This window comes from Verticillium alfalfae, genomic scaffold, assembly GCF_000150825.1.
Source record: "Verticillium alfalfae VaMs.102 supercont1.6 genomic scaffold, whole genome shotgun sequence".
Classification (NCBI taxonomy): domain Eukaryota; kingdom Fungi; phylum Ascomycota; class Sordariomycetes; order Glomerellales; family Plectosphaerellaceae; genus Verticillium; species Verticillium alfalfae.
The window spans coordinates 1,751,460-1,762,372 of NW_003315033.1; the positions used below are offsets into that span (position 1 = coordinate 1,751,460).

At 53.6% G+C, this 10,913-nt stretch overlaps 3 protein-coding genes across 3 annotated transcripts in view; all 3 read right to left on the reverse strand.

Moving 5' to 3' along the window:
* VDBG_05646 (flotillin domain-containing protein) overlaps positions 1-317 on the reverse strand; it is a gene marked incomplete at both ends in the record, with an annotated part of 1,607 nt that extends 1,290 nt beyond the window's left edge. The window contains one exon of the mRNA XM_003004487.1: positions 56-317. Coding sequence (XP_003004533.1) covers positions 56-317 — 262 coding nt within the window. The remainder of the gene's footprint in view (positions 1-55) is intronic.
* Positions 318-2,541: 2,224 nt separating this feature from the next.
* Positions 2,542-5,047, reverse strand: VDBG_05647 (beta-glucosidase; the record flags this gene model as incomplete). The annotated part of the gene is made up of 3 exons (XM_003004488.1): positions 2,542-4,513; positions 4,567-4,882; positions 4,957-5,047. 3 exons carry the CDS (start codon positions 5,045-5,047, stop codon positions 2,542-2,544), a joined length of 2,379 nt encoding a protein of 792 aa, XP_003004534.1.
* A 5,026-nt stretch (positions 5,048-10,073) lies between these two features.
* Positions 10,074-10,913, reverse strand: part of VDBG_05648 (2,5-diketo-D-gluconic acid reductase A) — a gene marked incomplete at both ends in the record, with an annotated part of 1,172 nt that continues 332 nt past the window's right edge. The window contains one exon of the mRNA XM_003004489.1: positions 10,074-10,844. Within this exon, the coding sequence (XP_003004535.1) occupies positions 10,074-10,844 (771 nt within the window). The remainder of the gene's footprint in view (positions 10,845-10,913) is intronic.

A 10,913-nucleotide genomic window follows, 5' to 3' on the forward strand; every position in this document is an offset into this window, starting at 1 on the left:
CATCGCGTACCTAGTGAGGGCATCATCGCGGTCTTGCCGATCAATCACCTCGTACGCCTCGGCCCCGTGCTCTCGACCGACGAGTAGGTCCCGCTCTCGTCACGTCTGGAGCGCCGATGAAGACGACGGGCAGCAGGAAACATGAGCTTCTCCTTGGTCATGGCCTGCAGGTTCATAGGATAGTCATGAGACTGCACGCTGAAGCGCATGCAACGCTGAAAGGGCCACAACCACGTCGCCTTGGTGATCTTGACCGACTGCACATTCATGCCCGTGATGGCAAGGTACTCATCGGGGGCTGCGATTCTGTACGACATGATGGCGGTGTTGTGGTGGCGGTGTTGACTGGTGGTAGGGTAAGGGGTTGTTGGCGAGTGCTTCTAGAGCTATTCGAGTGTTCGAGACGCTTTGGACGAAGGTTCAGACCTCTATAAGTACTCTCAAACGTAGGGACCCTGATAAGCTTCTGTGAGGATAGCAATAGAGTTGAGAGGGCCGACGGGGTTGTCTGAAACTTCTTTGGTGATGGCGCTTTAGCAAGGTGGCAGAGGCAGACGTGCCTCGTAAGTAGGTATCAATATATATTTGCAACTCTAGACGGATAGAGAGTTGCTCGAGATGATTAGATGACGGGGACACCAGGATCCGAATGCCAGACCGATCGAGAGCAGATGGTCCTTGTTATATCGGGCTGTCACAACCATTGTGATGGCTGTCTGTGGCGCCTCAATCTGCATGAGACTATGGCACCAGGCATGGGCCTCATTCGCCTGAGCAATACCTGGCTTGAGACCGGACCATAGGCGGCAGATGGTTGCCGGAAACAAGGCAGAAATCTGCCTTGCATTGTCATGGTATGATGGATGGTTCGGTACTCTGTTTGTGTCTGTTCTCCAAGGGCATGGTGTCTGTCACGTGGATGGATGTGGTTGGCAAGAGGCGGACATGGAGGCTGCCTGCGTTCCTGCCTGCGTCCCTGCCCCACCTCCTTCCCGGTGTCAGCCATGCATCCGTGTCACAGGGGACAGTCGAGTAGGCCATTGTCCACTAAGGACCCCCCTACATTACAGGGCTCTCCGGGGGGTTCTCACACCGTCCGATTGGGGGCACAAAATGGGCGCAGACGCCACCGACCTAAGTTTTTGGGCGCAGTGGCGTACTGGCCAAAGGTGGACATAAATTGCCATCACGTGTGCCTGTTTTCGCTTCACCGGAGACCCCTTCTAGAAGGCCAAGCGGGACCAAGAACCTTGGCTGGGGGTGGCCTCAACTTGCATATCGGACCCTCTAGTGCAACAAGACGAGACGATCCTTCGAAGCCGGTGTTGCCGCAGATACTCAGAATTCCGCCGTGCTGACCATGCCTAGCTGTCGGCATCCTGTCAGAGCATCAGCCGTTGCTCACTGATGTACCCATCTCAGGTACAGTAGGTAAGGTAGGCAGCCGAGCCGCATGTACCCGCGAGCCCATTGGCCGTGCAGGCAGAAGGTCGTGATCCATTCGATCCACCAGCGAGGCGGACCCTGCCGGCCCCGACCTCAGGTGAGGCATCATTTGACATGCCTTCGTTCTCGATACTCGGCACCAGGCTCATTCAGGCAGGGGTCGTGGCATTTCTCGGCCTCGAAGCCTCATGCCGGCATCGCATCGCTTGCTTGCCTTGCATTCAGCCGCCCCCAGACGCCACTCATTCAGGCCAGACAGTCTCATCAGCAGAGCACTGCCCGCTGCCCTGCCAGCTCCGCATGACCAATCACCGTGGCCAGCCCTTCCACGCTGTATCGCTTTTCGCCGCTCTTGGCTCCTTTTCACCTTTTCCTCGAACGCCTAAAACGGACTCAAGGCAGTGGGAGTCACACACGCTGGCAAGGCTGACTTCTTTCAAGCATTGTAAAGGTCTTGTCAGCAAGTTCGTCCTTGGCCTTAGCCCATATCATCTGATCACAACCAGCCGCTGCGATCGTCATCTACAACAAATAATCGGTACTAACGGCCGTGAGCGCGACAGGTGCGACGGCCAGCATCGGAATACTCGAACAGCAGTGGAGAGGAGTCGATCAGCATAACCCTACGCAGGGGATAGCCTTTTCCGCGCCTTTGGGTCGTCCAATTCTGTCAGCCTCCTGGCATAGATGAATCGCTTTGCGTTCATTTGTGTGGATTGCATGTTGCGAAATTATTGGTACAACACTGCCTCAGTTTAACTAAATCTACGGAATGCGATGCTTCCTGGCACAAGGGTCTGGCAGAGATGGGTTTCGTTGAGCTCACTGTACGGTTTACTTTCCGCTCCACCTATGTTCACTTTGAGGATGTACTTGCCAATATAATGCCATCGAGAATCGAGCGTTGATTTATGAGAAGAAGATAAAAGCAAGCCACAGGTCATCCCTTGCGCCTTCAAGGGTCTCGCTGGCTTTCACTTTGTTCGTGGACTATCGACAGGCTCTGCGGCTGCAGCCACTATTTCCTCGTATGAGCGAAAACGAGAACACTGAGATACCACCTTCGAACGCTTTCATGCTGAACGCTGTAGGATGTTACTTCAGCACAGCAAATGTGGTTTCCGCGGGCAAATCCATCGAGCTGAAGCCTACGCGGAAGGTGAACTCTCCCTTCGGAATCACCCAGTCCCGAAGCCCCGTGTCCCAGTAGCTCACATCTCTGCGCATCAGCGAGAATTCAACCGCAGTCTCGGCGTCAGCTTCGAGGAGAATCTTCTCAAAGCCACGCAGAACCTTGACCGGTGTTCCCTCTGGTGTGCTGGCGGGGAAAGACAGGTACAGCTGGGGCACGGCATGAGCAGCGCGGTCGCCAGTGTTGGAAATCTTGGCGCTGACGACGACGACCTCCTCCCACAGATCCGGGTTACCACCAGGCGAGGTTTCCTTCCGCGCGTCTGGACGAGCAGATAACCTGCTGTTGCCAACATGTGCTGCTGATACAACCTCGTCGATAGCAAACGTGGTGTAGGTAAGACCGAAGCCGAATTCATACAGGGGATCAATTTCTAGGGCGTCATAATGGCGGTAGTCCAGAAGCTGGCCTTCGACAAAATCAGCCTGGTAGGCACCGGGACTCGGAAGAGGATACGTCAGGTTAACGATCGGGGGCCCGGCATCCTTAGCTTCGCGGGGAATGGTATAAGGTAGACGACCGGACGGCGCTACATCACCCCAGAGGAGGTCCACGATGGAGTTGCCAGTCTCCTGGCCTGGATAATGCGCCGCCAGAATGGCGCCGATCTTGGGATGGTCAGCCCATGGCATGGTATTGACGCCGCCGGAGTGAGTGATGACCACAGTGTTGGCGCAAAAGTTGGCCACGTTCTTGATGACTTGTGTCGAATTTCCATCAAGTTCAAAGTCGGTACGGTCAAAGCTTTCGCTGGCGAAGGTCTGCTGGAACACAAAGCAGATCTCGGGAGGTGGGTACACGCCATGGAAATAATTGGCAGCCAGGGCCTTGTTGTCCGTGATGTAGAGAACCTCAGCATCGGTCTCCCGGGCCCGAGCCTTGATCGCCTCCAAGGGCGCGATGACATAAGGGAGACGAGCAGAGCCTGATCCACCTCCGATGACCATCGTGCCTGTGTTGACGTCGTTGGGTTGTGCCGTGCGACGGTGGAAGCCTTGGGTCGGATCTGCGGCGTCGTTTCCGAATACGCCGATAACCTTGGGGGCCTTGATTGGCAAGGTGTTGTTGACGTTCTTGAGGAGCACAGTACCAGCAGAGCCCATTTCTCGGATGAGCTTGGCGTGATTTCTGCGATTGTTCCGGCCACGAGGGAAAACCACATCTTTAGGCAGCATCCCAGCTGCCATAGCTTGAGGTATCCCTATCTCGGTAGCCACCATGCCGAATCGTCCAGCTGGGTCGACGGTGGGATAGTCGGGGGTGTTCTGCCCGAGGTAGTAGTACGGAGCCATGACATTGCGTACCATTTCATCCAGACGGTCCTCGGATATGAGACCTTCTTTCATAGCCGCGTTTATTTTCTTTCCGAAAAAGGACGGACTTTCGGGACGGCTGGGAACAGGTCCAGGCATCTCCACGTCGAGGCCAGCATTGATAGACTCGGCAGTCGAGTGGGTCGCGAACCAATCCGACACAACATATCCCTTGAAGCCCAGCTCGTCTCTGAGGATGTCCTTCATCAGGTACTCGTTTTCGCAGGCGTACGTCTGGTTGACACGGTTGTAGGAACACATGATGGACGTCGTGCCCGCCCGGACAGCGTTGGCAAAAGGCCAGAGATAGAGCTCATGCAGAGTTCTGTCGTCAACATTGGAGGAGATGCCGAGAACCGGATTTCCGAACGGATCAGGGTCGTTTGATCGCTGAGTTTCCTGTTCGTTTGCGATATAGTGCTTGGAGCAGGACTGCACACCAGCATCTTGCATGCCGTGAATGCTGGACTCCATGGCCAGGCCGGCTAGGTACGGATCGGGCCCAAAACCTTCCCAATTGCGACCGCCCAGAGCATGACGACCCATTGGATTGGTGGAAGGACTGCATCTCACTCAGCTTCCATCATCGGTGGTTGTCAAAGAAAGATGACTTACCCGAGGAGCACGTGGGCACCATAGCCCTTGGACTCAACACCAAGAGCAAACCCGCGGCGGTAGATCAGCTTCTTATCCCATGTGGCGGCCGAGGTGATGCCGGACGGGAACACGCTGACACCGTCAGCGCGGTTGATCGCGCTGGGTCCGTCTACCAGGCAGATTCCACCGAATCCGAGGCGAGGCACGGGGGCAATGTTCCCAATACATGAGTTTGCTGAGGAATTACCCGTGACCATTTGAATCTTCTCTTCGAGCGTCAGTTTGACAGTGAATACTTCGGCCATGGCAAGCGCCTCGGTCCAGTTCAGCGTCCCTATCTTAGCGTCAGTACACTTTTCACCCAGCTCCAGACAAAGACGAAAGTCTCGGGCTCATCGGAGTACGTACCATTGTGTTGGGCACCGCAACCATAGGCGCTCGAGGTAGCCGCCTGAACCACAGCGGCACTAATGATCAATACTAAGTTTGTGAGAACCATCTTCGCAACGAGATCGAGAAGGACTGCTACAGATGACTTGTCGGTGAGCAGGTTCAGATAAAGTTCACAAAGCTCCACGAGGGCAACTCGGTTACTTATACTTCAGGATCAGTACCAACTGCAAGCTTCTTGATGCTGCAGGAACAAGTTGGACCCATGGTGTGTAGCCCAGAAGTACGGTAAAGCTCGGGGCCTGTAGTGATTATCACTGGTGACTTGGAATCACCGGCATCACGCCGGCACTAGCCAGCAGCAAGCAACGAATCATTGGGATCATGACAAAGTCGGATCTTCGCGTCTTTGCGAGAAGGGAGTTACTGGGGAGATTTTCGCGAGAATCCTGGGCATTGACTGGATTCTGACTAGCTAAGTGGACGGCCACGAAGAAGGAGGTCCTACAATCGACGTCGACTTACTAAGGACTTCCTGGCACAGGGTTAGGTGATGGAGACTTTCGGTCCGATAGTCAACCCCAATGTTCAGACGAAGAGAGTAGAAATGCTTGATCTATCCAATTTTAGGGTAAGGGCCTACTATGACCGTTGCATTTCTCTCCCATTGCCCCACAAGTCCACGATCGCCTGGGGATCTTTTTGGATCGGGCAACGTCCCGAAACTCGTCAGATAATGTTCAGAGGCAGTCAGACCACCGCCATGGGCCGGTCGGGACGGACCTCCCCCTGGTCTCGTATCCGGTCCGAGGTTTAGTGCACACAGTCTGTCCCCCCATTGGAGAACCCAAACTCAATTGCTCCATCTTCCCCAGCCCACGTGGAGCCCTTTCCCCAGCTTGCTGCCCCAGATACCCCGAAGCTAGCGTCACCAGTGACTTTTGTGGTCAAGGCTGATCCTCCCAACTCGGGTTTGGGGACTGCTCGTTGGTTCAAGCTTGCCTCTCTCGGGTTCAGGTCCTCGGGTCGAGAGGTGGAGTACGTCCTCACCATCGTCTCTCGAACTGGCCCATCTCGAACCGGGTCGAGGTCTGAGGCAATTCTTTGCGTCCATTTCTCCCCTTTGCTCTTCCTATGGCATCTCTGCTTCGCGATGCTGCTTCGCATCGCCGCGAAATCCGACAACTTTGAATGGAGCCTCAGTTGAATGGAGCCTCAATAAAGCCATGCTCGTTGGCGTGGCCCAGATTCGAACACAAGCATGATTCGTCAATCGCACAAGAAAAGCAGAACGGGATGCGTCAGCTGTAAACGAAGGAAGATCAAGGTCAGCAAGGACTTTCGTCATGAAATTGTTGCTGGATGAGAGACTAAGCCTCATACCCATAGTGCGACGAGGGGAAGCCGCACTGCCGAAACTGTAGAATTCACAGCACGTCGTGTGAGTACCAGGCAACGGCAGACACACGCGATTCTGTCAGTCCTCAGCTTAGAGCACGATTTCCCCCACAGAACGGGAAAGGTGGCGACGAGCTTATTTTCAGCACCAACCACATGATGCTGCTGCACCATTTCACGGTGTCAACAGCCCAAACCCTGCATTCCGACGCACGACTGAACCCCCTCTGGCAGGTCGCAATACCCAAAGAAGCCATGTCATTTCGTTTCTTGTTGCATGCCATTCTGGCTGTCTCATCATCCCACCTCGCGTATCTTTCGTCTGGGAACGAGTGCCAGTCTCACCAGTCACGGAGCTTTCAGCTATATCAACAAGCGCTGCTCGGTCCAAGCAAGAGATGCAAGCCGTCTCCGACCGCAACAGACTGCACTTTTCTACTTTTCGAGCATGATCATAATCTTTCAGCTCGCGAAAACTTGGTATGAGGCGCGGGCGAAAGTCGCTGCTTCAGGGGAATTCAGCGATTCTTTGGCGTGGGTCGTACTCTACCGGGGCACGAAAGCCATCTTCGAATTGCATGATGAGGCGTCTATCTGGTCAGGGCCCCCGGCCATCTTGGCCCGGATTGGAGGCGAGCGAGCGGCATTGCTGAGCAAGCCAGCGACACCTGACACCTACGGTCCCCAGCAGAGGGCTTTGTCGTCTTTTCTAGCCGAGATTAGAATTCGCACTACCGAAACAACAGAGCTGGAAGCACTCGAAGGGGCTTCGCTCTTGCTTATACGATGCTACGGTCTGACTTACGGACAACAGCCACTTATCAGCGACTATTTTTCTTGGCTGTACAAGGTTTCAAAAGAGTATATCAGACTCTTCCAAGCACAGCATCCAGTTGCGTTGACGTTGTTTGCGTGCTTCGGAATGCCAATCGGCCAGCTTGAGGGGGTCTGGTGGGTAGGCGACTGGAGCAGGTTGGTGGTACGCCATGTGCGTCACGCAATCGGGACAAGCCATGATTGGCTTCTTCAGGTCATCAAGAAAATAGAAAATATGTAGCGGGCGTGTCACCTTATTTAGCTGACGGGATTTGAAGAAATGCTGTACTTCCGACGCAGTCCCGTCTGAAATCGGGCGACGTATCTCGTCCTTGAAGTCTGTTTTCAGCCTGAAATTTGATGTCCCCCAACCCCAGGGGTGTCCCTCAGTGATGATGGGACTGAACTGGCAGAGCACACTTATCTATTTTTCCACAGATTCTGGTTCTCAATGGGCCATTTAGCCATGTATATGTTACGGCCTGGCATATTATGACGAAGCAAACTTTAGGGGGCGAGAAGTACTAATAGATGGGTCTAGCTTAATACATTATATAAGCTTATGTTACTAATCCAGGCAATTAGTATCGTAAGGCGTTTTGTTCTCGTTGTAATGAAACCGGGCAGGGCAAAAAGGTGTGGCTGAGCGATAAAGTGATAAGGAGTGGCTGATCAGGTAAACAGGTATTAGGTAGACTCGTTGCGAGGGCCCCAGAAGGGGAGATCATGAATCCTTCACCACACATTCGAGCACCTATCTTTTTCTCCATTGCCCTGATCAGAGGGGGTTCTCACCGGCCCTATTTCAGTAATAGAAATAAGGTAAGACTTAAATTAATTACCATATTCAAAAAGACTGATCCGTCGTACTGATATATTTCTAGCCAGAGGAGACTTCATGGTGGGAATCGGGTAGCCCTGCAAAACCGCAAAACAGGGCGGGTAATTAGGGGTAAGGACTATGACAACGTATGTATAAAGACTACGGAGACCCTCCAAGCTACAGAGTGCCAAAGATTCAGATATATCATAACCCCATACCTATTATCTATTACCTACAGACCACATGTACCACATGTGGACAATCTCTTCACTCTACCACGAACCACCCACTCACAGTGGATGTCACAGAGAGAGCCAGCCCATTGCATATTGTAAGGAGCTGGTCGTCGAGCGTCGCGCTAGGACGAGGCCTTGAATGTATAATTACTAGATAAAGAACAAGAAGTCGAAGGAATGCTACAATGGCTCTTTGTGCCCCTTTATGATGGAAAACAAGGAGTCGCGCTCGAGTCCACCAGCGGACTAGCTACTGAGGCGCAGCTTCGTGGCTTAGCCGTGTATAACTCGTAACACACATCTTGCTATGATTGAGGCACTTCACAGTAAGCGAGCTTGAAACATTGTTGTCATAGAGGCATGACTCTTACCAGCAGTTACTTGGCACGTGAAGCACACCTTCGGATGTAGATGCTCCTGAGCAGCTCGGGATAATACCTGATAGAGTACGTCGCAAAGTTGAACTTTCAAGCACATGCTCTGGGTGAAAAGACTTGTAGATGCTCTTGTAACTTTGACCTTTGGCCCACTGTCCCGCTTTGTAGACAATCGTGCCCATGTCGTTTTGGCAAAATTCTCGTATGCTCGGTTCAAATTCAAACCCACGTCTTACGGGGATCGAGAAGTTACCGCAGCTTATTTCTATCTCCATACATACCATTCATATGCTTCTACTTAAATTTATGTAGTATATTCTGACAGCCCAGCTTTGAGTAATTACTCAAGTCAAGGCTTCATGGACTTTGTCTCCGTTCATCCATTACATCAAATGAAAGTATTTCATACACCACCCTGTAGGTGAGGCTCTTCGCACTACTGCGTCGCATTCCCATGTCGGTCAAGGCAGAGATAGGAGTCAGGGGGCCTAGGTTGCCGGTCCTGAAAGCTGCTGGCGACCCATTCCTTGTTTAGCTCTACTGTCAAGTTCTCTCCAGTCTCCTAGAGAATACGCTGCTCATGTCTGGCCAAGGGATCAATGCTCTTCTCTCCAGATGCTAAGGAGGACACAAGCGTTTTCGAAAAACCTCAATGACCATTGTTTCCACTCCGACGGCCGTCACACTACCGTTTTCCCGTACTGCCATTGAGCAATGAGTACAAAACGGGTCTCAGCCGATCAAAACATGAAACAAAGTCAGCAGCTATATACTTGTCGGGCATTCTCGGATTGTGCACGACGTGCCGGTCGTCCGTGTCGGACCGGAAGGCCCACACTTAACAGGCAGTTGCTGCAGATCCAAAGTGGTTCCTAGCGTTACCCAAGCATCCCAACCAGACCCAGGTCATTCTTAAAACGGTAGCAGATAATGTTACATTGTCATCCTTGAATATGCCTCGTCAGGGAAGCCCTAGCGCCTACAATTTGAGTCTCAGAAGTGGGACATGACTCCAATGCAGCATGCATGTGATTGTCATTATCGCCAGACGTGCACTCCAAGAAACCTGAAATCGGACTCGCAAGCGCCGAATATGAGGGGATCATGATTAGTCTACAGTGAGGGGGTCAAATGTGAAGGCGGCGAACAGAGATATTTTTGATAATAAAATATTCATTCTATGCTATTCTTGTTACTCCAGAGTATGTGGTCATAATGCGTAAAAATGCGCGATCTTGAGCGACAAAAGTGCTCTGAGACGCGATGCCAGTCCAAAAGCCCAGTAAAGTCTCGGGCGGCGCCGCAGTCTTTCATCGCGGCAGCGCGTCGCACCTCTTTCGATGCTTTCGACGCCTGTTCTGTTTGATATCAGATCCCATCCAGCTGGTTCCTGGTAGGTAGAATCGCGCTTTGCCGCCTGGGAGCCACCAGGCAGATGGACGCGTGGGTGCGATAAGAAAACTTCAAGCCTCGAGGGCGACCACCTTAATCGGCGGACTTGTGCATGCTGCCGGTAACGTAGTTCTCCTTTCCGAGAGCGTTGATGGTCTCGATGTCCTCCTGCGCGAGCGTAAACTCAAAGGACTCGAGGTTGCTCTGGATGCGCGAGGCGGTCAAGCTCTTAGGCAGGACGATGTTGCCGCGGGCGGCGTTCCAGTTGAGGAGGATCTGAGCGGGGGTCTGGCCGTACTTCTTGGCAATGGCGTTGATGGTAGGGTCCTCGAGCTTGTTGCCCCGAGCTAGCGGGGAGTAGGCCTCAATCTTGATGCCCTGGTCGGCGCAGAGCTTGACGAGCTCCTCGCGCTGGCAGAAGGGGTGGACCTCTACCTGGTTGACGGCGGGGACGACGCGAGCCTTCTCGAGGAGGTCCTGCATGTGCGCGACGCCAAAGTTGGAAACGCCGATGGACTTGACCTTGCCCAGGCGCTGGGCGGTCTCGAGGGCGCGCCACGAAGCGAGGCGCTTCTCGTCGTCGTCAGCGGGGGAGTGGAGGAGGTAGAGGTCGAGGTAGTCGAGGCCAAACTTGTCAAGGGAGGCGCAGAGAGCCTCGAAAGTGGCCTCGTAGCCGTGGTCGGCGTCCCAGAGTTTGGAGCAGACAAAGACCTCCTCACGGGGAGTGCCAGTACGCTCGAGCCAGCGGCGAATGGCACGGCCGCAAGCCTCTTCGTTGGCATAGCGGGCGGCAGAGTCGATGTGACGGTAGCCGGCATCGAGGGCGGCGGTGACGGCGTCCTCGGTCTCCTGACCGTTGGGAGCCTTGTACACGCCGAGAGCGACCGCGGGGAGTGAAGTTTCCGTCGTTCAGCTCGATGGAGTGAACAGGTG